The sequence below is a fragment of the Coturnix japonica genome, chromosome 8, assembly GCF_054131305.1.
Source record: "Coturnix japonica strain WE chromosome 8, WE-NBRP24, whole genome shotgun sequence".
NCBI lineage: Eukaryota > Metazoa > Chordata > Aves > Galliformes > Phasianidae > Coturnix > Coturnix japonica.
The window spans coordinates 5,606,850-5,633,189 of NC_140670.1; the positions used below are offsets into that span (position 1 = coordinate 5,606,850).

Consider the following 26,340-nt stretch of genomic DNA (forward strand, 5'->3'; position numbering starts at 1 on the left):
TTTTGCAGACACAAGGAACTCCAGCTTTCTGAGTCATTGTGTTTGGACTCCTCAAATCAGAAAGTTTCTCTCCTGTGGAAGGAAGACTTTTAAGGACATCCAATTAACTTAAGTCTGTTCCTGACAGCAGAGTGCATCACTGCAGTCGGTGCTTCTCTCTCTGTCTCTCATTCTGTCTCTCTCTGTAAAATCACCCTGATACAGCATCAAAACCAACAGTCATCCCAAAGCATCTCATCTCACCATATAGTTCCACCCCAAATAGAAGTTTCTAAGCTAAACACCGGGGAGGTCTTTTGCAACTTTTAATTTACCGTGGGTTCACCAACTTTGACCACAGCTGAAGGTCCATTTTCTCCCCATTAGTTCTGTCTAGTCAAAGAAGCTCACATAGCGATGACGCATCTCTTGTAGATAAGGGTATCCACTGATTTGATTTACTAGGAAGGCTAAATTTATTATGCAACATTTTACAAGTATAATTATGCCTTCCCTTGATGGAAATAAATTCGATATCGGCTCCCCTGAGACAGGAGAACCAGTCCCTTTATTATCCAGACATGACCCCCAGAGCCGGATTCCATTTTAGAGACGGGAAATAGCCATATCTCTGATTAAAAGGGAAAGTTTAATCAAATAAAGTGCCTCATCAAGCGAGAGCCAAGATTCCAATACTCCTGACTGCAGCACAGCAACCCTCCAAAGTCATACCTGCCCCCAGCCTATTAGCGCTTACTGCAAACGTGACATCCATCCCAAATAGGAGGCACATCCTTCAAGAGCTTCCCAGTTATCCCGGGAGCTGTTCCTCCCATGACTCGCAGAGACAAGTTCCCAGGCTGTTCTTCAGGCTCTGCTCATGGAACCTGAGGACAGACTTTGGCTGCTTGAGTACTTGATAGTGCAACTAGGTCAGTTTCACTGATAGCAAGTAGTCCCGAGCCATGCTGCCACACGCTGCAGCCCCGGCCTCCAGGTCAGTACCCTTCCCATTAAGACCCTTCATTCGCTTCTACTCTCTAAGCAGGCATCAGGAGCGGTGGAACACTGGCTTCTTTGGAGTCCCAGCTCAAGAGCCCCATCCCTACTGTCAGTGGTGCATTCCTGTACTTTTACATTGAGAAATAAACTAATAACACTGTCTTGGGGAACTATTAAATGTGCTTTAAGCCTCTCTTTCTGCATAAGTACAATCAGATCTGTATGCTACTCCACGTAGAGATCCATCTTAATGTCTCGTTGGTCATCCAGACAGTTTTCTTGCAACAGAGCAAGAGAGAGCAACTGACAGATAAATCACCTCCCTTTCAGCAGTGCAAGCCCAGCTACGCAAGCAAATGAAGGCGCCTGAACTCCTCAACCGCTCGTCTGAGAGATCCGGTTATTTCACACAGAGCTCTGCAGACACCCTCCTTGGATCAGCCCACGTGTCCTTTCTGCTCCAGGAGCACCAACATTTACTGCTTTATGGCAAGAGCATCTTCCATACACCGCAGCCTTTGCGCCACGTGGGGCCGCTTGCTCGGCAGGGCTTCCAGTTGCAGCGCTGCCCAGACAAACACAGCAAGTACATCATGCCTCCACAGCTGAGGTTTTCGCTCTGGTATTTGTCTGAGTGCCACAACCGCGCACGCACGCAGGAGGATGGCGCTGCTTTGGTCTCCGCTTTCCAGTCCAGATTCAGCGGCCCCCGCGGAGGGAGCGCTGGCACCCCGGGGAGGGGCGGCCTCGAGTGGCCCCGCTCCCAGTTACAGACACCCTCCCCCGCCCCCCGAGTCCCGCCGCTCCCTGCGTGACACGGCCCCGCCGCCGCGAGGGTGTCCGAGAGGGCAGCCCGTGCGGGCAGCTCTCGGTTAGACGGCGGCAGCCTCCCCTCCTCTCCGCGTCCTCTGAAGCGGCCGGGGAGGGTGGCAGTTTCCCGGGGACCCGGCGGGGTCGGAGCGGCCTGTGGGGCTCGCAGCGCACGCGGCCGAGCCGTCAATCGCCGTACACCGACCCCGGAGGCTTCTGGTCACCCCTCCGGTGCGGCCGGGGCGCGGGGACACGGGAACGCCGCCCGGAGCTGCGGCGGCCGCCCGTCGGGCTAATCCGCCTGCCCCTCCGCCGCCCGGGCCCCGAGGGAAGGGACGAGCGAGGGCTGCGGGACGCTGCCAGAACCGCCCGGCGTTCCGCGGGCTGCGCGCCGTCGAGGCAGCGAAAGCTGACAGCGAACCCCCGCCTCGTTACCGGAGACGCCTCCTCGCTGCGCCCCTCGGCAGCCCTGGGGCTCGCGGCTCCCGCAGCCCCCTTTCCGCGGCCGGGAAGCGCCGCCGGAGCCGCGCTGCGGGGCGGGGCGCGGGGGGCGGGCGGGGTGTGTGTCGCGGGGGGGGGTGCGGGGCCGGCGCGGCGGCGGCGGGGGCGGGTGGGGTTTCCGTGCGCGGCGCTTATTAGTGTGGTGATGGAGGGCCGGCCCCTCGGAGCCGCCTCGCAGCGGCGGCGCGGGCTGGCGGCGGCCGCCGGGAGGTGAGCGGCGGCGGCGGCGGCGGCGGCTCGGGCGGCGGAGGCGGCGGGGCCGCCCCCCCGTCCCCCCTGCGGGGCGGCGGCGGCGCCGGAGGCGATGGCGGAGGAGGGGGGCGCGGGGCGGGCGCGGGCCGCCGTGGCGCGGCTGTCGGAGGCGGTGGGCGAGCGGCGGCGGCGGCTGGGCACGGCCATGGGGGACGCGAGGCGGCAGCGGCGGCTCCTGCTGCTGGTGGTGTGCGTGGCGCTGCTGCTGGACAACATGCTCTACATGGTCATCGTGCCCATCATCCCCGAGTACTTCGCGGCCGTGCGCGGCGGCGGGGGCGACGGCGGGGACGGCGAGAGCGGAGGCGGCAACCGGAGCCTCCTGCCGGCTCGGTACCCGCCGGCCACGGGGGACAACGAGGACGTGCAGATCGGGGTGCTGTTCGCCTCCAAGGCCATGCTGCAGCTGTTAGTCAACCCGCTCAGCGGCACCATCATCGACCGCGTGGGCTACGAGGCGCCGCTGCTGGCCGGGCTGGCCGTCATGTTCCTCTCCACCACCACCTTCGCCTTCGCGGGGAACTACGCGACGCTGTTCGCGGCGCGCAGCCTGCAGGGGCTGGGCTCGGCCTTCGCCGACACTGCGGGCATCGCGCTCATCGCCGACCGCTACTCCGAGGAGCCGGCGCGGAGCCGCGCCCTGGGCACGGCGCTGGCCTGCATCTCTTTCGGCAGCCTGGCCGCGCCCCCGTTCGGCGGCGTGCTCTACGAGTTCGCCGGCAAGCAGGTGCCCTTCCTGGTGCTGGCCTGCGTCTGCCTCTTCGACGGGCTGCTGCTGCTGGCCCTGGCGCCGCCCTGCGCCGCCGGGGCGAGGGCCAACATGCCCGTGGGCACCCCCATCCACCGCCTCATGATAGACCCCTACATCGCCGTGGTCGCGGGGGCCCTGGCCACCTGCAACATCCCCCTGGCCTTCCTGGAGCCCACCATCGCCAACTGGATGAAGGAGTCCATGGGGGCCAGCGAGTGGGAGGTGGGCCTCACCTGGCTGCCCGCCTTCTTCCCCCACGTGCTGGGCGTCTACGTCACCGTCCGGTTGGCCGCCGCCTATCCGCACCTTCAGTGGTTTTACGGGGCCCTGGGCATGGCCATCATCGGCGCCAGCTCCTGCCTGGTGCCGGCCTGCAGGAATTTCTGGCAGGTCATCATCCCGCTCTGCGGCATCTGCTTCGGCATCGCCCTGGTGGACACGGCGCTGCTGCCCACCCTGGCCTTCCTGGTGGATGTGCGCCACGTCTCCGTCTACGGCAGCGTCTACGCCATCGCAGATATCTCCTACTGTGTGGCGTACGCCCTGGGGCCCGTCGTGGCCGGCCAGATTGTACACACCATGGGCTTCGTGCAGCTCAACCTGGGCATGGGGCTCGCCAACGTGCTCTACGCCCCCGTTCTCATCTTCCTCAAAAACGTCTGCCAGATGAAACCCTCTCACTCGGAGAGGAACATCCTCCTTGAAGAAGGACCTAAGGGACTCTACGACACCATCAAAATGGAGGAGCGCAGAGGCGTGGGCAAAAGCCTGCGGCCAGTGGGTGACACGGAGGAGAATGGCACGGACTCATACCGCAGGGACCTGACAGAGGTGTCCGAGGAAGACTCGTCAGAATATGAGTACAGTTAGGTCCTCCCACACAGACTGGGGATGAAGGGGGATGCGAAGGAGAGGGGACAGGGGGAATGAAAGCGTTACTGCATTCCATTTCTGTACTGATGTGCAATATATACAGTTTAGCCTTTGTCATGATGTAATGGCTTTCTTCTTCTAGACTTATTTTAATCAGTATTTCCTTCAGCGTTTTGGTGAGGGGTGGGAGAAATCCTGGGGGGGGTGGAATAAATAATGAATGATCATGGGCATCCTTGAAAAAAGGAAGCAGCCTCCCAGCTGGAGTGTGATTGTGTAAAGTTTGCTCGAGCTGAAACAGAGCGTGCCATAATGTATATCTCTGTAAAGAAAAAACTGGGGGGAGGGAGGAGAAAAGTAAAGCAAAAAAAAAAAAATCCGTGTACAATTTTGAATGGCATATTCAGGGACTTAATAAATCTCGTGTACATATACTTAGATTTTCGCTTGGTTTCATATATTTAAGAAGAGCAACGACCATCCCAGTATCTTATCATTCCTTGGGAATAAACCGAAGCATTGTACTTTTTCTTGTGCCGCTCTCCGGTAAGTGCAATATGCTGTGTTATGTTCAAGTCCAAACTACCAGAACAATACAATCTGAATAAATGGAACTGAAGGGGATCGATTGTCTTTGTTACGTTGCTGAGGGCTGCTGGAGGGAGGGAGCTCGGCTGTGCTCAGCGTAACCCCTCTGCTGCCAATTCCCGATAACGCCGATCCCATCGGTTACCAGACCCTCCCGGGGAGAAGCCCTGCACTAAACGTGCTCATTCATTCCTCAAAACACAGATTAACGGGTCCGAGAGAACGAGGCTGCCCTACAAGCTCACCGCCGATCACCCAAAAACGTCCCCCGTGGTCTCATACTCCCGCACAAATTTAGTTTTTCCAATTTCATATAACACATATTCCCAGCCTTACGTTGCCAGCAGTTACATATTCAACCCCGGAAAACTCTTTTCTTGGTGCTGAGCGCCGCGCCGATCGCGTTGTGCACGCCCCGATAGGAACTAACAAAACAAAGAAACGAGGGTGAAGTTTTTCGTTCGCTCCTTCTCAGGAAGCGAAAGCCTTCGATCCAACCGCAGCGGCACCTGAGGGCACGTTTGGCTCCGTACATTTCTCTCGAAATAAAAAGAAATCGTTTGCTTTAATTCCTACCTCGTCAGGAAACAAAACAAACGACTTCTAGTCTCGGGGGTAGAAAAGAACGGACACAAACGGCCACGGCGACTCCCGAACTGCTTTCAGCTGCCCCTCGGGGGCCGCGAGACGCACAGCCGCCTCCCGTCTCCGCCACGGAGCCGCGCCGCAGTGCCGTCGGGGCGGCCGGGCCGGCGACGGAGCGGCGGTGAGAACGGAACCCCGTTTCCCTCAGCCGCTTCGCCGTCAGCTGCACAGTGGCTGCCAGCCGCCGCCCCGGGGCCAAGCCGCCCCCGCGGGCAGCGCCTCCCGCCCCGTTCGGCCCCGGAGCTTCCAGGAGCCGTGTGGGTGCCCGACCCTCGCGGCAGCCCCCGCTCTGGGCAGCCCCGGCGGCGGAAACCGCAGCCTTCAGGGGCTCCCTGCGCTCTCCGGGAGCCTCTCGACTGCCCCGACGAGGGGCTCCGCCGGGACACGGCAGGCACGGGGCACGCTGCCGCCAGTGACGGCGTCGGCATCGGCCCCGAGAGGCAGCAGCTCGTGTCGACCGCGGCGGGAGGGGCGGGAGGGCCGGGCCGGGCCGGGCGGTGCCGGGGGCGCGGGTCGGGGAGGAGCCAGGCGGCGTCGGGGCCGAGCCGCGCTCCGCACGCCCTCGCCCAGAGGGGACCTGTCTGTGGCGGAGGTACCTTGGACAGAGACGTCGCGCCCGCCCTGAGCCGCCGGAGGGCACCGAGCCGCAGGTACGGGCGGGCGGAGCGCCCCGACGGCGTGACTGCGAGAGCCGGGCGGGGGGGAACCGGGTGCCTGGCAGCGGGAGCGGAGCACAGCGGGGTTCCCATCTTCGGATTCCGCTGTACTGAAGGCACCCACGGGGCCACCCCGCCGCGAGGGTCGGGAGGGGAGGCGACGATGGCTGCCCAGGGTTGGGGTGTAGGAAGGGCTCGGGGAGCGTCGATAGCAGAGAAGAAGCGGTCCTCGACGGGTCCCGCCGCTGCTGTGGCCCGTGGGGGGCTCATGGAGATGGGAGGGAGGCTCCTGTCACTGCCGTCTATTAGTGGCTGCAACATGCTCGGTGCACTCGCATTCCTGGTAAGACAAATCTTGTTCTTAGATTCCTGATAACTTTAAGTAGAGATTCCTGATAACACTGAGGGCGACCAACAGACAGTGCCCCAGTGACTTTCTGTGATATACTGGAGGCTGCCTCCTAGGTCCAGCATGCATAGAGAACGGGAGCATTATCATCCAGGCTTAGAGCAGCAGCCCTTGCTGCTATCTGCTAACAGAGAGATCAGAGAGTGCCTTTTGTTGTGGATTTGAGCTGCTGCTCCGAGCTGTCGGGACAGACACCGGCTCCCCAGGCTGCTGGGATGCACAGCCATCCTGCTAAGCTGCTCACCCCGGCCTTCCCAACTAAGCCAGCTGTAAATAAAAACAGCTGGGATTAATTTCTTTTTTTCTAATAACTTTGACAACACTCCTCACTACCATCCGAGTGAGCGACTTTGAAGTCATCTTGAATTTCGGTCGGATTTGCCCTTGTGTCAGTTTCCTTGTTGAGTGTTAAGCAAATACAGGATTGGGTGTGATGCTAAGCTGGGAGCTGTCAAACCAGAGACAAAGCCTCAGTTCATCCACATGACAAAGGAAAGCACAGTTCACTCCGCCAGCACCACCTAAGCAGGCTGGTTGTTAGCACTACTGTTCACAGAGAGAAAGTATGGACCTAGAGTTGGTGATATTTACTGCAGTATGACAAGACCAAACAAACAAACACGTCAGGAGAGAGAGAACAAAAGTCCCAACAAACAGCAGGATAGCGACAAGATTTTTCCTCTAGGGTGAAACAGTCCCTGAAGACAAAATGGCTGCTCTGTTGTGAATGCTGCTGGGGAGCTGCACACATGGGAGCAAACCCCCATCTTCCATGAGCTACAGGACACGTCCATTATTTGGAGTGCTTTGAACCAGAGTTGCTCTGGGCAGAGCACAGTGCAATGCAATGAGACCAGTGTAGCACACAGGAGGGAGCGGAGCAGCACAGCGGGTTAATGTGGCCTTTTGGTGAGGGAAACGGGCTCCTGTCTGAGTTAAAATCCTGAGCAGATGACAGATCAACATGAAATGGCTCATTGCAGCACCCCAGGGATGCCTGTCAGCCTTACACAACCTACTTCCCACAGCACAGCCCCACTGGCAGCCAGTGCAGGACAGAGATAGGTCGGCATCAGCACAGAGCCTCAATGGCAACGTACAGGTTGGTGAAGATGTGCTGAGGCCACAGAACTGGAACAGCCAAGCCAGCTTCTCTGGACAGGCATAACACACAGCCCTGCCTGCCCACCCCTAACCAAAACTCTTTATTTTGCTTTCACAAATTCCCTTATTTATTTATTTTTAATCTAAATTGCATTTAAAAGCTGCTAAAGAAATGATCGTAACGTAGAAGTGCTCTGAATTTGTAGTCCTAAAGGTTTCAGAGAGGAAATATTACTCTATTTCCTACTTAGTCAACATACACTTTCTATTTTGCATATTCATAATGCAAAACAATTACAAAGGAACATCTGTGACATGCCAAGACCTGTCCACACACACACACAAAACTCACTCTGCTTTAACTGTTGATGTTGATGGCAGGTTGAAGCCATCCTCCTGGATAAGTAGCTGCTATTTGGAAAGAATGAGTGGAGCAGCTGAAAGGCAGCGTGTGCCTCCATCTTCAGTCCCCCCACAGCCAGCCTGCCTAGGCACACTGTTGGGGTCCCCCAGGGCAGAAGCTTTGCCCTAAAGCACCCACATCCCTCGAGCTTCCAGCCCCCCCCCTTTCTGCAGCCTCCACATCCTTAACACACAGGTGACAGCACCTCCCTGGGTCTGTGCAACTGTACTGTAATTCAAAACAGCAGAGGGAGGCCATATAAGATTGTTCTAGATAAGTAAACCTATAGTGTAATAGGATTAACGGACCAACAGACCAAACTCTATAGGGTTTGGATTAGCCAGTTCTGAATGCTGTACTACAATTTTGCATTCTGAGCCTTGTGTATGCTCGCACAGGGAATACTTCTTATGTACATTTTCATTATAAATAATGGGTACTGACTGGACTTTAAATCTTCTCTGTTTCCAGAACAGAGGTGTGAGGCTCTGGGAGCCCCCCGAGTGACTGCAATTTCTGTCCTCAACAATCTCCAAGGAAATGCAGGAATGCCTGTACTAGAAAAAGACATGCAGAAGAAGGAGAAAGATTCACGCTGTAAAGATGAGCCAGTAAGTGTCTGTTTGTGAGGAAAAAAAACCCCAAAACAAAGATAGGTTACATTTAAGAGCTGACTGTAAGATTGATGCTGTATATTATAACAACCGCAAAGCAAACTCTGTTCTAGAGCTGTTACCTTTATTTTGGGGAGCACTAGTTACCCTACAGCAGCGTACAATCAGGCCCTAACAGTGGTGTTTCTTATGTCCATATACATTATTCCTCCCTACTTCCTTTGAGGAAAACTAGGAAGTGAAATGTTGCTCTACAGCAGATACACTACAGTGCAGTCAGAAAAGGCTCATAATTGTTTCTTAATAGTGCAGAATTATCAGATTATCATAACTCCTTTGCAAGCTGGTTCAAAAGATGTGTATGTCTCTCATTAGTCATCTAAGCCTCTTGCATGTAAAGCCTTTTTTCTAAGCAGAGTCACAAAATGTGCAAAAGCCTTACCCAGAAAGGAAGGGCCAAATTCAGGTGTCAAAAAGAAACGTGGCACGTTTATTTCCTCTGACCAAGTGACAGAACAGATTCCCTGAATACACATCACTTGAAACTGAAAAGTTACCATTCTTCTATTTCTGAGACCCAGGCTAAGCTTGGATTTGTATCTCTGTTAGAAACAGGCCATCTTACGACTCTTTTAATGAGTATCTGTAATCTTCAGCTTCTAGACAGGGAAAAGGTAGCTCAGCACTGACTTGTCTGTGGAGGTCACAAGGCAGAGCTGGGACTTGAGCTCAGAGGACACCCTCTGCCTCTCTTGTAGGTTTGTTAAGTAATTGCAGGAGTTATTTCAGTTTCTTAAGGTCACATAGTTCAGTCGTGCAGTTGTGAATACAAGGGCATTCACAAATCTGGTTACCTCTTCCCTTTCAGGAGTGACATGACAGGTCTATGCTAGTTATGAGCAGACAAGCACAGCTAAATAACATGGCAGTTATTATTTCAGCTGGGAGATATGCCTATCTCTTTGAGGAATGATGCTTAGAACATCAGATCCTCTTGCAATTTCCTGGCTTTCATGGATTATTTCATAGCTTGATCTTCCCACTGCCCCCAAATTCCTCTGACTTTTAAATGACCGATTACAATTTAAATGTTCATTGGCCAGAGGACTACTAGACAGGTAGCAGCACTTCAGTATTTGTACAACTGTATATTACGTGCTAAAATTCAGGTGCTTCATGACCTAGTGAAACTCTACTGAAGTCACACAATTACATTTGCAGTGATCAGGTGTCTCAATTGCTACAATAGAATAAATGGATTCAGAGAGGGATGCAATATGTTATCAACAACAGAACTGTCATAAGCTATGAAATGCAATGGCCTTAACCAAAGTTTCCAGCCTGTTCCAATCCACTGCTTTGTGGAGAGGTACATGAATATATATTTATACAAGAACGTATATTGATACACCACTGCTGGACCCCCCCAGATTCCTCTCCTCTGCAGCTCTGGCTGGGGTGGAGTTAATTTTCTTCATAGTGGTCCATATGGGGCTGTATTTTGGATTTGCAATTAACTGCTGCTAACACACTATTGTTTTAGCTATTGCTGAACAGTACTTGCACAGCATCAACACTTTCTTTTTCCCCACTTTCACCCCCCCCTCAGTAAGTAGGCTGCAGATAGCAGATAGGTAAGGTACTGGGAAAGACTTAGCAGAGGCAGCTGACCCAAACACTGAAGGGAGTTGGCATTGCATTGCTTTACATGCAGTATCACACACAGCTTGGGAACAAGTAGAATTACTTACTAGTTTGATTTTTTTTCTTTTTAATAATCAGGCAGTACCAAAACTTCCAGTCCCACCACTGCAACAGACCTTACAGATGTACCTACAGTGCATGAAACACTTGGTGCCAGAGGAGCAGTTTAGAAAAACAAAGAGCATCGTGGAGCAGTTTGGAGTTGCAGGAGGCCTTGGGGAATCCTTGCAGCTAATCCTCCAGGAAAGAAGGGAAAAGACGACAAACTGGGTGAGCACATGCAGATTGGAGAAATAACTAATGTTTTGGAAGTATACAAACCATTTGTGATGCTGCATGATGTTGCATATGTGATCACCGCTTTCTTTGAACAGGGCTCTGCAAGAACGGGAATCTTACCTGATTCTACCAAAGAGAACAAATATTTCAGACATATTAGGCTAAGGTTTGCAAGCAAGGACAAAATCCATGCCATTGTTACAGTTTCAGGTCAACAGTTAGTTGAGATAACTGAGAATTAATGTGTCTCAGGATTGATGTGACAGTGCTACCCATAGGAATCATAGAATGGCCTGGGTTGAAAAGGACCACAATAATCATCTGGTTTCAACCCCCTGCTGTGTGCAGGGTCACCAGCCACCAGACCAGGCTGCCCAGAGCCACATCCAGCCTGGCCTTGAATGCCTGCAGGGCTGGGGCATCCACAGCCTCCTTGGGCAACCTGTTCCAGTGCGTCACCACCCTCTATGAAAAACTTCCTCTTATTATCTAATCTAAGGTCTGTATTACAAACTTTTTTGGATGTTCCTAGCTTTTCTCTCCAGTAACAAGATTCAGAGTTTCTTAGTCATATGAAAAATGAACTCTGATACAGCAATATAAAAAGTACCTTGTTAAATCCATCTAGCCATAGCCTATTCCACTCAAACTATTCCAGAATGCAGTACTTCAGGATAGGAATTACCCTTTTAAGCAAGACTACTGTTTGACATTCATTGTCAAAGTGTACTATATGTAGGTACTGTGAAGTATTTTATTTGTAGAACATATACAGACACATTTCTTAGCTTATAGGCAAAGCCAAGACCTCAGCCTTTAAGAATGTCTAGGCCTCTTCTTCGCAAGACAGGAAAATTAAACAAGCCATAGATAAAGGAGATTCTGTCATTGCACAAAATCACAGTTGGTCCTGGTTGCATTTACCATGTAAGAATATATATAAAAGCAACATTTTCTTATTCAAGACCTTCCATTCTAGCAAGGAAGAGACACTCGGTGGCTTCATGGATTCGGTGACATCCTGTATACTTGCTGCTGTGTTAGTGAAGTGTTGTTTTCCCTTACCTCATCAGCTGTGTTACCCCTAGAAAACCTAACCACGTGTTTCTGTAGTCAGAATTAAAGGCTACAGTGCTCGCAGTGTTTCTAGTTTAAAAGCAGAGCTTAATATCTCTTCTAGTTGTTACCACATTATGAGGGCTTCACTAGATACTGCCCAATTTCATTCTTATTCAGATCACAAGACTTTACCATTTTCAAGCTAAACTAACTGTTTCTTAAATAGCATTCCTGTTAACACGAAGAGAAAGCTGGTTATTTAACCACCAACAGCACAGAACTTACAGAGGAAAGACATATAAATATTTTCTGAAACATCTCAACCCTTAATACTACTTAGTAAAATTAAACATCTGATTCTTAATCAGAATCACAGGGGTTTTCACTTAGAATTTGACTTGCCAGGAGTACAGCTCTGGTCTGTTCTCCTGAAGACTCCAGAGACTGTGGGGGAAGCATCTGTTCTAACAGCAATGAAATATCTCAGAGGAAAACTTTTCCAACTGATGCATGCATCTGTAATTATTTTTGCATAATTTCATTGTTATGTATAGTTACTGTATGCAAAATGTGCCCGCTAAAATCTGACAGACCATTTCATCTTTTTCTTTAGGAAATCCCCCATTTTCCAAACAACGATAATTTAAACCCTTCTCAAACATAAAGGCAGGCCGTGAACATATATTTGTTTTTAATATAAACTGTTTAAGACATATGTCTGTCTGGATCAAGCAGCAGTAATTGCATTTGTGTCAACAGACATAGAGGGAATCCTCCAGAGGCCCTGTTCACATGCCAGCATCTGCAGGGCCGAGCCATTAGGATCACCAAAATTCTCTTCTCAACTCTGTCCTGCATCAGGATGCTTATCTGATAGCTAACAGCAGAGCAGCTTGGTATTACTGACAGGCATTACTGACAAACCTGGATGAATGCTACCACTAAGTCAAATTCTGTCTGCCTCTTAAATTTATCCCAGTCACTATTCAGGAGTTATAACGTTGTACTCAAATGCATTTTTCATGTAGAGAGAAGCAAACAACATACCTAAACCACCACAATAAGGGGCTCTTTAATGGAACACACTGTAAATTGCCATTGATTGAAAAATGGGATTATGGAATTGCGGCTGATTTCAGCTGAGCTGAGGTCACAGAGCCCAGGCTGAAAATGCTCAGTGGCTCCATTAATCAAAGCCCACGCCTGACACTGGGGGCACCAAGCACCCCCACCCTGACTGCCTCTCTACAGCTCACTGCCAGCTTTAAGGCTGTGTGTCTCTTTTCCTCCCTCAGGTGTTTAACTACTGGCTGGATGACATGTACCTCAATAACCGTTTGGCTCTTCCAGTCAACTCCAGCCCAGCAATTATCTTCGCTCGTCAGAATTTCAAGGATGTAAATGACCAGCTAAGGTAATGCACTAAGACTTTGCAGCTTTTGCTAAGTGAATGAGCATTTAAAATACACAGCTTTTGCAAAGAGACAATCGACTTTCATTAAAAAAATAAGGGCTGTAACCACGAAATGATTTCCCTGTAGAATTGGTTTGCTCATACTGAGATCCAGAAATAAATGTGTCATCACTGTTATGTTTGTTGCCAGGAAAAAAAAAAGAAAAAAGGAGAAGGAAAAAAAGAAAAAGCATTTATAATCATTCTAAATAAATATTTGCTATGTGTTTCATTGTATAATTCAAATAAACCATTTCTGGGTAAGAACAAGAAATACTGATTTCTGACACATATAAAGGAAAGCAATCTCTAACACGCCATAGCTACAATACCTACCCACCTTGCAACTTGAAACTCTGCCAGGTGTCCAAAAGGGCACCAGAAACACAGGAGATTGAGGAACAAGAGTTCAGAAGTCATTCCTCCCCAGGAGCACGGCTTCCCTTGAGCCCATCTTTCCTGACTTGACTTTTCTCCTTTGAACTGAAATGAGAGTCATTTCCAAAGGGAAAAGGTAGCCAAGTAGCCAAGCACACAATATACCTCTCCAGGCACCCACAGAACAGGATTCCATTCTTCAGCTTTCACTGAAAGATTTTCTCCTTTTAAGCAGTAAACCAGATCAAATCCATTTTCATATAGCGCAGTGTTCCTCTTTGCTTTTAGCACTCTCTAGCTGCTCATTACTGAAAGAATTAACTGCGTATGAATTTATGCCTTTATAAAACAGCCAGCACCCTGAAGACGATTTGTTATTTTCACATTTTGCAGAGACAGCCAGTGTATCTCTTTACTTTAAACACAACTATAAATGCTTCCATTCATTACTGACCAAATTTATTGTGCACACAGCTTTCTAAGAACTTCTGCTTCGCATTTTCTAATGCACATGCTTTAATGAGGAAATATTTTTCTCAGAGCTGCCCATTCAGACACAGCACAAACGGCAGCGTCAGGAAATAATACACCTGTCTACAGCACCGCAGAAAGAATATCTCCTTAGGAGAGGAAGTACTCTAATAAATTGGACAGCTTATGAGTATAGATATCGAAACCCACATTAAGGATTCTATTAGATATTCAGCCTCTGTTCCCATTCTCTAAATAAATGCTTCCAGGCTTCCTACTCTGGTAATTTAACCATTTGAAGGGACCATCGCTAGGATTTCATATTTCTCTTGACGTTAATTCATTTAGGTTTTGGCTGTAGGCAAGGGGCTTCTCTTGCCAAGCCAGAAGACTTTCTTCCTCATGCTGCGTCATCAATCATTCAGGCTCTCCTCCGTCCTGCAGAAACAGTCCAGCGTCACAGAATGACAAAAGACTGATGGCAGTTCTATCTGTTACTTGCAGGTTTGCTGCCAACCTTATTTCCGGCGTGCAAGACTATAAAGCTTTACTAGACAGGTAAGTAGCTTGGAAGGGGAGCTGCAGTTTGAGTATCCACAGGGCTTCTGATTTAAGGGTGCTCTAACATGCCCAAGATCAGGCGGCATCACGCCTCACCAAAATTTGGAGGGGCCGGGGCTCTGGCATGGCTGCTTCAGGGATTCTTTATGTGCTTACTACTTTATTACTGCTTGGGGAAAGATGCTTTTTGATGCTTGGCTGTCATCGCTTGTGCATTGCAGCCCATAGGACACAGACAACCCACCTAACATAACTAGTGAGTGCCTCACCACAGACCGTTTGCTTCAGTAGGTGACAAAAACTAACAAAGTTCTATATTCTATTGATGCTTTCTGTGTATAAACACAGGAGGAAAACCCTTATATTTAAAGTCATGAGGTAGCTCACAGCAGCAGTGAGAGCTTATGACAGCATGTTACATTCTTCAGCCTCACTTAGCCAAGCTCACTGCCTCCTGAAGAGGAGAAGTAGCACAGAGCCAAGTACAGCAGGCACTGCACTGTAAGTGGAGAAAGGATCATTTTTCTGGCTGGAAATACAACAGGCCTACGTGATATTCTATAACCAATGCTTATTTGGATGAGGAAAACAAAAATCTACATTTAAACAGCGTAGTTCCTATCTTCTATGAATTAGAAAAAGAACAAAAGAAGGGGAAAGGGTTGTTTGATTTCTCACTTTAGAAGTCTGGCAGCTATTCAGAGAATGTGGAAGAGGCACTTACTGAAGTTGTGAACTTGTCCAAGATACGCAATGGAACCGCATAGACCACTGCTGATGTGTAATGAGGTACTATTGCATATTAATGTACTTGGTTGCATCTTTATATAACAGCATCTGAGAAGCCACTTAGCTCAACCAAAGAATAATTTACATTCTTATTATTCAGGTCCTACTACTCAAGAGCCAAAGACTGCTGTGATCAGATTTGCTTCCCTTAGATCAATAATCATTTAAGCTCTCACTAGAGTTTCCTCATGTTGTTAGTAACAGTTGCTCATCAGCCCTCATGTACAATTATGAGGATACCACAGTCATAACATTTTTAACTACTTCTTGCTGTTAAAGACATACATCAGTGAGTCTACTGATGGCTTCTCTTGGGTCATCCCACATGTAAAAGCACACAGTTCCAAACCCAGGTGTTTAATCTTAACTGTGCAGATATTCCATGCACTTGTCAGGATAAAGTCTTTCAAAGCAAGCCTAACTTGCTCCATTAGACAGCCACAAGATCTTACACATCTAGATCAACATAAGATTTTTCAGTCTCATCAGTTAACGTCAATAATCCCTTTCTTAACTGTTGCAAATACAGATTGTCTAATCTAAATCTACCACACTAATTCACTATTTTTGATTATTATAGATGCTTTTTAAAACCCTTCAGTCCTCATGCTAAATAATGTGTTAAATAGGAGATTTCTGCATTATACAAAACGGGAAACACTAATATACCTGATTTTTCTGATGAGAAACAAAAAAATTAAGCAACTTTTTGAGGAAGTTAAGCGATACAGAGACTTCAACAGCCAGGAACTGAAGTTCCGAAGGGCCGCTAAACAAGATAAAATAGCATGAGATGTGACACTGCTTGACCACAACCCTCCTAGTGTTCTGCTTTCGTAGAATCACAGAATGGCCTGGGTTGAAAAGGACCACAATGATCATCTGGTTTCAATACCCTGCCACCTACAGAGTATCCAACCACCAAATCAGGCTGCCCAGTGCCACATCCAGCCTGGCCTCGTATGCTTTGCTCTGGTCCCTCTCTGTCAGGCCTGAAGCTTTGCCTTCTTGCCGAGGGAAAACCTCTCCATCACAACGTTTTCTTCCCCCTGTGGTTTCTGCAGCCTCTCCTGAGTGGCAGAACCATTATTTCTTGATGCAGTGTCAGTGGAATATTTTACAATCCATAACCATAATTGTGATAACACTTTGTTTTTTTCTTGCCACTAAAGAAGCCTTTTAGGAAGCGTGGTTTCCACATACTTACCATTAAAAAGGGAATGGCTTTTCAGCATTTATTTCCCCATAGATGTGAGTAATGGTCAGCACATAAGTGAGGCTCTCTGGAAAACAGATGTGACCTCTGCATTGCCCCAGCTGCTTCTGTTCATCAGGTGTGGACCTGGGGACTGAAGAGATACCTTCTCTCGCATGCTCAGTGCAGGGCTGCTGTCATTCGTGCTGAACTTCATCGGTGCTTTTACTTTTTAAGGTGCTACATTTGTTTCCAGCCATTCTGTTGCTGCTGGCTTCTGTCTGGGCAAGTTTCCGGGGTCCCTTCTTGGGAGGCTTCCATTGCAAAGCTGCTCCTGACCTGCTATTTTTCCATTACAACAACAAATGATAATGCAACCGCTTAATGAATATGCATGAGGCTGCCAGGAATGATGTATTTAACTTTGGTATAGGAATTCATCTATTTCCCTTACACTGTAATCTCGTTTTATTATTCAATTTGTGTTATACCTGATCTAATTGTAACAGAACAAAGGACAGATTAGATTTCTTTTCCTTTCTGTCTCCCTCTCTCCCCCCTCTCCCCTCTTTTTCTCTGGCTTTGTTTTCCTCCTCCTCTCTCTCCAGCCATGCTTTACCTGTTGATTTTGCTCGTGGACAGCTGTCTGGTCAGCCTCTCTGTATGAAGCAATACTATGGACTCTTTTCTTCCTATCGTCTTCCAGGACATACCAAAGACACCCTTGTGGCCCAGAAAAGCTGTGTAATGCCAGAACCAGAGCACATCATTGTTGCTTGTAACAATCAGGTAAATGGGTGTTCTCTTTTAATGCCTTTCTATATTTCTTACTTTCTTTAAATTCACTCAAGAAGAGCTTAATCTAATTACTGCTCAGAAACACGATTAGCGTGCTATGTATGAGCTCTCTCCTTACCAAACACTCACTGTCAATGTTTCCAAAAGATGCTTCTGCAGCATTTTTGTCTTTAGCCCACGTTATGTTCCAAGCACGGTGATGCAGAAAAGAGGAACATGGCAGAATTCATTTGCTTTCTCCCTGAAACAAAAATGTTTATTAAACAGAAGAAACCACAGAGGAAGAAAATCTTATTAGAATGCATTTACTGGAAACACTCTTCTTTTGACAGTCAAGTCTTGGCACACAATGAATGACATACATACCTCCTGCCCATGCAGGGGGGACTAAGCTATGCCTGCAGAAGTTAGCACAGGAGCAGGCAGAAATACTGAAGTGTTAGAAATCTGAGTCTGCCGCAAACACTAAAACCCCTTGGCTGCAGAGTACATTGCCTGGGCAGAGCAGCATATAACTCAGCCAGTGTGTAGTGCTGGAGCATACTTTGCCTGCAGGCCCCCTTTATTCAAAGGGCTAAATGCTCACCTTTTCTCAGGAAGTCCTGTCCTTCACCTCAATAGGAAGTTCTTCAGGCTCTTTTTAAACAAATAACAACATGCAAATTATTGATGTACTTTGTGGTTTTATCTCCTCAGATGCTTTCTGGTTTATTCATATAGCAAATGTTTTGAATCCAACACAGTTGTGAAATCCCCTACAGCCAGTGTTGTCAAAGCCCAGCAGTGCTGAGAACTAATGGTTTTGTTCTCTGTGGTCCTCAGGCCTGGCTCTCTAGGCAGGACTTCAGCACATTAAGGATACCTAGTGAAGGCAAAATGTCAGACCAGTAATGATCCAACTCATCTGTGACTGTTCTGACTTCTTTTTTGCAGTTTTTTGTTTTGGACGTTGTCATTAATTTCCGTCGTCTCAGTGAGGGAGATCTGTTCACTCAGTTACAAAAGATCTCCAGAATGGCAGAGAACGAAGAGGAAATGCTGCCTCCAATTGGCTTGCTGACGACTGACGGAAGAACAGAGTGGGCAGAGGCCAGGACACTCCTTATGAAAGGTTAGCAGCAGCAATCCCAGCTTTCTCTTCTTCATCTTCTTGCCCCTCTTCCTCCTCACCATCATTGCCTTTCTTTGCTGGGAGTGAACCTTACAGCAAACATAAGACTGAATGTGCAGCCTCACTGCTGAATTTTTCTGGCAGGAGGATATCTCATGCTTGTAATCATTCAGATGGACGTTACAAGGAAAGCAGCAGATGCAGTTTGACCTTGTGGCTGTGTACTTTTAAGTGTTACTCCATGTAAACAGTGCTCGCTTTATTCTCTGTTCTTCATCACATAAATTGCATTACATCTGATTTTGTGATTCGTCTCTTTCTTCATATCCATCATGTACCAATAGGAATGATATACCTCCTTAGCTTTTGGCAACTCTCAGATATATTCTACCTTTTCTAACAAATGCATGTGAAAGTTGAGCATCTGTTGAATCTGGCTGTGCACTCTCTCTGGTCAGTGGAGAAAGAAACTATCAAGACTGATTTACCCAAATCTTAAGTAAATATCTAAGAGAGGTGACAACGGTCATTATCTGGGACTAGTTTTCCCTCTCTTCCAGCAGCAGGCAACATTCAGCAGTCCTGGATGCTGGACTTTTTTTACAATGATGTTATCCATAGAACTATATACACCTACTCTTAGATTAACAGTAGATGTGACAGTTGAACAGCAGACACCAAATATAACTGTAATTCTTCTATAACTGTAATTCTTCTGAAAGGCTCCAAAGCCAAGAAATAGTGAGAGGTTATTAAAATTCTCACTGATGAATGACACCAGAATACATAAACCAGAAGATTCTCTGGCTTTCCTAAAATCCACTTTGGAACCACAGATCTTACATCCCATCTCCTTACACTGAATGTCAGTTCGCATCACAGTAGCTTAAAGAATGATAATGGAGAAAATCTTATGGCTTTTTTTTTCTCCCCCTAGTAAAATAACAAGCTCCCAACCCAGAGCAGTTCACAGTGGAGGTCACTCCCTGCACACATGAATGTTAGAGCTGATGAATTCTGGTGTGTGTGCACTCACAATTAAGAAAGCTCAGAAATATTGCCTTGTTAGACAGTTGACTCAGAGGCAGCTTCTGTCTGATCTTTTTTTAAAGCGATGAGACACATTCTGTGAACAGGGAAATTAGATATTCAGAGCTGCAAAGTTTGACATAATTCATCAGAACTAAAATGCACTCGTGTCCAAGAATCTCACCTCTTTGGGTTGGCACTGGACATCATTCCTCCAAAACTCTTAGCAATAATCTGATTATCTGAGATTCTCATTCTCTTTTAAGCTCATTAATTCTGCACAACCAGGCCCTGTCTAACTGCTTAGGTGCTGTTGTTATCAAACCCCCTGCTGGCAGAGCTCTCACTCTTAGGAGTTCTACACTTCTCTGCCCATCCAGCAAAAGGTTTGTTTGTTGTACCTCCCAAGTAATAAGCAGAATAAAAAGGTCCAATCCAACAAATCTGAGAGAAATAACCCAAAATGGCAGATGTGGAGAGGTTAAGGCAACATCATAGGGGAGCTGCATGACGAGTAACTTAGAATGTCAGACAAGGCTAGAAGAGGAACCTTCAAAAACAGCAGCCTTCATTAGTGCACTTGACCACATATTACTCCTTGAAGAGCAGAAAAACGTGCAGACATCGTTTTGCTCCTGCCCCGTATGTGCAAGTTCAGATTTGCATGCATTTTCCTGGCTGAGTCCAGCTCCTGATGACTCACGAAGGTGTTATCCAAGTAAAAGCCAGCCCCTCTACCTGCAAGCATTAGTGCATGTTCTGCCCTTAAAGATGATAGTCATAACTTTGAACAATCAGCATTAAAACTCAAAATTACCACCTCTCTTCTCCGACTGGGTTCAATATTTACATGTTTTGGTATAAGGATCCTGTGAATTATGAAAAGGAAAAAAAATTATTGTACGATTCAGAGTTTTCTTCTAAATGTTCTTTATAGATAGATGGAATTTCCTCAGTGTCATAGCTTCTCTGAGATCACATCAACATGAGGATGAATTAAGGTGGAACTGAAGACAGTGTCCAGTTTCATCACAAAACATTATGTAACCTAAAATCCTATATCACAGGGTTCATTCATGGCAGAAATGTAGGCTGGAGCTTGATGACCCTCGAGGTCCCTTACAACCCTAGACATTCTTTGATTCAAGTCATTCTGTGAGATTCAATTCATGTATTTTTAAAGAACAGAGGATTTCCAGTTAGTTGTGGTCTTGCTGGAGATTGATTTGTATTCTAATCAATAGATACATAAGATAGAATACCTAAGCCCTGTTTTGGCTGGTTAAAATGTAATCATCATTAAAGCTGTAACCACTATCCAGTGATTCCAGAGGTATTCCAATGAAATATCACCAGCTTCAACAAACCCATAGCCAGAGCCTTAGGAAAATGAAAGCATTTAAAAAAGAACAACAAAAAAAACACACAACACCTTGCTTTCTTTAGATCATAAACACTTTCATTACATGCCTGCTCTTCTTTGTTCTCATGTCCATTTGTTGTTTCTAATTTCCACTCACTACACATATTGAGCCTGGGTTAAAAGACAACTAGCATCTTCCTTTTGCTTAGATACCAAGGATACTCTATGCATTTCACACCTACCATTTTATCTCTTTTTACTGCTTTGCACTCACATCAAATAACTCACCCTTTGATTACAATGTACTTCGAGCAAGACAATAAAATTACTAGTTCTTATAACAAATACCAGACTTGCAGTCAGTGAACTCAATTTTGTGAGTCAGTGAATTCAACAGAGTAAATCCAGTGCCAAAAAGAGTAGTGATTTTTCACTGTTGTATTAACCCACTTTACCTTCTTAGTTACTTAGAGCTGAGAAGCTGTCTACACAGATAGTAATTCTGTGAGGCAATTTCACTGTGCAGAAAGCAAATTTCAAAGGAGCAGTACCTGGATTGCTCTGAATGTAATACCCCCTATTTATTCCCATAGATGCAATAGCAAAAAGAACAATCACACAATTTGATGGAGCAAATTCTCAGCTAAAAAACACTATTTTCACCATAGTCACCAGCGTTAGCTATGTATTTTTGCCAGCAATGAACAAGATCCTGCATGCTATGCTCATAGATACCTGCATGGCCATCCAGAACGTGACTTGTCTTTCATATCACAGTTGCCACTGCTGAAACATACCAGTCCACTGCCTTACTCTGCTCATGTCCCCTGTTATGTCTCCATAAATGTTTAGAAAGCATCAATGAATGTCAATGAATGACATCTTTTTCCACGTGGAGGAATTCAATTCCTCACCTTTGCCTTATCCACACTTCCATGTCAGATGCTATTCTGTCAGACTGCCCCTCTGCTGCCACCCATCACACAGAAACAACATGTCACCCTGGTGAGAAGGTTCAATATCTACTGCCATACCACCAGCATCCGCCTTTGATGTCCTGGGTCAATATAAAAGAAATAGACATTACTTTTGGAACAGCCATCCTAATAACCCCAGCAATTGTTGATTTACAAACACTGTGTTTTATCTGCATTCAGACTGTAGAACCAACCCAACCTCCAAAGCAGAGGAAGTGAATTCATACAACAATAGGGCTGCTGTATTATGCACACCAAATCTGAATTTGATCCAGATCTTCTCATTATGTTTCCTTTCCTTTTTAAGATAAAAACCCCAACAAAGCAAAAGCTGATTGGCCAAGTCAGTTACATGCATTAGAAAGAAGCAAGGAAAAGAAATGTCTTACAGGGTTTCAGGTGCTATTCTGATTCCTTCCAATACAAATGATCTTTGGATTCAACTCCTAATGAAATATTTATTTTGCATCCCAAGTCATGGCTCTGAGTTCCTGCACAGTTCATTATTGGCTCTATGTGATACTTTTGTCTGTGTTTAATCAGTTTTCTGAGCATATTTTTTTCTTGTAAGGACATATTTTCACTACTTTTCTGCTTTTAGCAGATCTGAATTTTATTCACTCTAATACCTAGAGCCAAGCTACCCTGAAGTCATACATCAGAAAGAGGGCTTTGTAACTGTCAGTAAGGCGTGGGCAGCAGCTACAACGCAGTATCTATAAAGCCATCAGATAACAGAAAACAAGACACTGATCAAGTTGTGAGCAGTTAGTAAATCACCACTCAAATTCTCCTTGAATTGCCTGTCCGCAAATACCAGCAGCTAAGATATACAGATCAACTTCCATTCATGCAGATCTTCTCAGCTTTTGCATCTGGGTACTCAGAGCATCATTGGCACAAATACAATTACTCTCAGCCCAGCAAGGATTGTGTACTAAAAGAACTTTATGGCCAAGAGCACAGGGAGATGTACTATTCCTTATCAGTCTTCTGAATGCCTTGGAAGACAATTCACAGAGGCAGTGTTCTATATGAGACGTAGACCACCAGTATCTGGTGCAGAAAGCTCAGGCTCCCCACATGGCCTGTCAGCTACAACAAAAGATGTCATCTTTCTATAACCTCTAAGAAGTCACAGCCCTCCTCTTTTTCTTTCACAGCACTGCTATTCCTTACCTTTCCTTCTCATTATCTTCCCTTTTCTCATACTTGTGCTCTTTTTCCACTGTACCGGATCTGATCCTGGAAGATATCAAGCATACCTTTTTTCCCAGCTCCTCACTAGCCAACGTTACTCACTCACATAGGTACACATTTTCTTGCTTTGAAACATTCTTTCCGTAATAGCAAAACATAAAGAATACTTACAGCTTGAAATACAGAGCTATTTCAAACACAAGGGCTGTTTAAATACTTCTCCCATTCTTTCAGCTAAAATGGTCTCCTGAGATTGAGCACCAATTTGCAAGAGATTATCATCAACCTGAATTCACATCTTTAGTTAAAAACATTCTCAAACAAATATTTTCACCAAAATCTGGCAAAACTAGATGAAAGTGGAAGGAATTTAAGTCAACGTCTAAAAGCCCTTTCTCCTTTGATCTCGTTAACACCCATCTAATAGCAATTAACAATGCTATGTGCTTTTGAATAAAGCAAGTCTTAGTTTTAAGTTCCATACTTGTATCCTTTCCATTAAGAGCTGTGTTAAGTCCTCAAAATTAAGCAAATCCTAGGCCTTAAACTCAGAAGCACTGCAAACCTTTACTTTCATAATATTTGAGTTAAAGGATCTGAGGAAAAAAAATGCATACAGACACAATAAACAAAGAGGAATACGTTGATCTTTGTACTTTACCCACAGAAGCAAGAGAGATAGGACAAGAAAAAGAAACAGCGAGTTAGAAAAGTTATATATTATTCAGAAGCACTCAAGTGAAAAAGTGGCAGGTGGCAATGTGATTTGAACAGAACTGTGTCCAAAACCTAAATCTCACAGCCTTATCAATGGATGTTTCTTTTTCCACATGACAATGGCAATATACTCAGTCCAGGGATTATTTACATTGGAACAAAAAAAGATCAGTGACAGGAAAAACAAGAAAAGTTAAGGCAACTTTGTCACTGCTATATCCAAATTAAGTGTATTATACTTCATATGTACATTCAGAATATGAAAGTGAATGTTACTGAATCACATTAAAGAGTCACAGAAACAAGCAAAAGTCGATATGTAAATGAACACCTTGATGTAATGTTTCCTTGCATTGAGGTTACTCTGCTGTTCAGAGCTCTGCAGACACCAACTCGTGTTATAGACGGGGTCAGATATTCAATGCTGACCAGGGCAGCAAGGTTCCTGGCCAGTCCTGTACTACAGGTAAGAATACATGAACATTTTGCTCTTTTATCCCTAGACTCCACTAATCGCGACTCTCTTGACATGATTGAACGATGTATATGTCTGGTGTGCCTGGACAGCCCGAGTGGGGTTGAACTCAACGATACAAACATGGCGTTGCAACTGCTACACGGAGGAGGCTACCATAAAAACGGTGCCAACCGTTGGTATGACAAACCTATGCAGGTAAAAACCTTACAGTACTATGATATTGCACGTGGTGAACATCTTCAGTTGTCCTTGTAGAAGGGAACACTTTGAAGCACATAGGAAAGAGTTGGAAGTTCACATTTTTATGAGACTCAGTTCAGAAGAGCAGCTTGAAAGGGATCCAGCATAATACCATTCACAAGACAAGAAAGTCTCCCACAACAAGTATCTGTAACTCAAGGAAGTACCTGATGCAAGCAATAAGAAAACCATAGCAGAATAATAACATGACTTTCTAGGTTGCCTAAAATCTTGATCTTTTAGGTTACTCCAACAGCATTTATTCACCTCATGTCTTGCAGTTTGTGGTAGGAAGAGATGGAGTCTGTGGCACTGTGTGTGAACATTCCCCTTTCGATGGCATCGTACTGGTGCAGTGCACTGAACACCTGCTCAAGCACATGTGAGTCCCCTTTCAGTACAGGTACTGTTCTTGCTCTAGCCCTGGGAAGTTTCTGACAGCTGCAATTTCCCCTGGAGCAAAGAGCCACTAAGTCCAGCTAGTAATTTACCCACTAAAAAATGCACACTTGACAAGCAGACTTTTACCGTGACCTTAATGCCTTCTTTTGTCCTCACGTACTAATAGGAAAGAAAGCTCCAAGAAACTACTCCGAGCGGATTCAGTAAGCGAGCTTCCTGCTCCACGGAGATTAAGATGGAAATGCTCCCCTGAAATTCAGGCACACTTGGCATCATCAGCAGAAAAACTCCAAAGGTATCACATACTTCTCACTTTTTTCAACATCAACTACAGGCCGGGAGCTACCCAGCATGATTTGTGCAAGAGTGGATTTTCTCTCCCTACCCTTCTGCTCCTCCTGTTCTCAAACATATCTAGCATGGACACACCTAGTATCTCCTTGCAGGACAGCACACTCACAGGCTGGGGCTACTTCATGGTATTCTCGAATTGTATTACCATCATTCTCCTCTCATGTAAATAGTAGAAAACATAAACACTAAGGGCAGGGGAGGAGTCCTTATTTGCACAGGATGCAAATGGTACAGGTCTTCTGTTTATGTGGGTGCATTTTATGGGTTTGACCTGACTAAAACAGAGGCCAAAGCAACGGGAAAGTATGTATAGAGCAGTAACCTACAACTGATTTGAATAAGCAATTTGAATTCAAAAATGTTATTTGCTTACATCCAACAAATGCACGTGTTGCTCCTACAAAGGTTAATTCTTCCAGTTTTGTTCCCAAACTGTAAAAGATTTGCATGATCAGGGGGAAGAAGGCAAGGAGAGATTTTGTTTCAAATTATTTAGATCATCGGTCTGCACACTGAAATGGAGTCTCTGTAGAAAACTAACCTAGAAGAGCAGACATAAAATCATGGAATGGCCTAGGTTGAAAAGGACCACAGTGATAATCCAGTTTCAAGGCCCTCCTTTGTGCAGGATCACCACCCACCAGAACAGACTGCTCAAGCCACATCCAGCCTGGCCTTGAACACATGCAGGGATGGGGCATCCACAGCCTCCTTGGGCAACCTGTTCCAGTGCATCACCACTCCTGGGAGAAAAACTTCCTCCTAATATCCAACCTAAACCACAGTCTCAGTACAAAACCATTTCAAACACAAACAAAAGGACTTAAGCACCACAGTTCACAACAACAGACAGATTACAAGCCCCTTTTAGAACCCATGTGAATAACCATGACTACTAGGAACAAGTTACCAAAGGCCAGAACTGCCTGCAGAGCAGGAGCCTTCTTACCTCTGTGGGTACAGCAGGAATGGTTCTCCAGGCTCTATCCACAGAGCATAATGGAACATGAGAGTCTTCCACGTCCCCCCCCTTAACTGCCTCTTCTTGTTTTCCAGGATAGTGAAAAATCTGGACTTCATTGCCTACAAGTTTGTGCACTATGGAAAGGAATTCATTAAGAAACAGAAGACCAGCCCAGATGCTTACATTCAAGTAGCACTGCAGTTGGCATTTTACAGGTAAGGTTAATTCAAA

The 26,340-nt window shown here is 46.4% G+C and overlaps 2 protein-coding genes across 3 annotated transcripts in view; both read left to right on the forward strand.

Annotated features, from left to right (window-relative positions):
- The first annotated feature begins 2,472 nt into the window (after positions 1 to 2,472).
- SLC18A3 (solute carrier family 18 member A3) lies at positions 2,473 to 4,792 on the forward strand. The gene has a single exon (XM_015866068.2). The coding sequence runs from the start codon at positions 2,597 to 2,599 to the stop codon at positions 4,163 to 4,165; it is 1,569 nt and encodes a 522-aa protein (XP_015721554.2). The 5' UTR covers positions 2,473 to 2,596; the 3' UTR covers positions 4,166 to 4,792.
- A 1,095-nt stretch (positions 4,793 to 5,887) lies between these two features.
- CHAT (choline O-acetyltransferase) overlaps positions 5,888 to 26,340 on the forward strand; it is a 32,880-nt gene continuing 12,427 nt past the window's right edge. Inside the window, exons 1-11 of one of the 2 annotated variants that reach the window (XM_015866066.3) lie at positions 5,888 to 6,051; positions 8,445 to 8,584; positions 10,370 to 10,561; positions 12,925 to 13,043; positions 14,436 to 14,489; positions 17,085 to 17,265; positions 18,208 to 18,385; positions 24,175 to 24,344; positions 24,671 to 24,771; positions 24,958 to 25,086; positions 26,202 to 26,324. In XM_015866066.3, coding sequence (XP_015721552.2) covers positions 8,522 to 8,584; positions 10,370 to 10,561; positions 12,925 to 13,043; positions 14,436 to 14,489; positions 17,085 to 17,265; positions 18,208 to 18,385; positions 24,175 to 24,344; positions 24,671 to 24,771; positions 24,958 to 25,086; positions 26,202 to 26,324 — 1,310 coding nt within the window. In that variant the 5' untranslated portion in view covers positions 5,888 to 6,051; positions 8,445 to 8,521. The remainder of the gene's footprint in view (positions 6,052 to 8,444; positions 8,585 to 10,369; positions 10,562 to 12,924; positions 13,044 to 14,435; positions 14,490 to 17,084; positions 17,266 to 18,207; positions 18,386 to 24,174; positions 24,345 to 24,670; positions 24,772 to 24,957; positions 25,087 to 26,201; positions 26,325 to 26,340) is intronic. The other variant, XM_085553883.1, reaches the window with a different exon arrangement.

Excerpts from the sequence above, each read along its gene's own strand:
- SLC18A3 (XM_015866068.2), top strand. The coding sequence starts at position 2,597 with ATGGCGGAGGAGGGGGGCGCGGGGCGGGCGCGGGCCGCCGTGGCGCGG.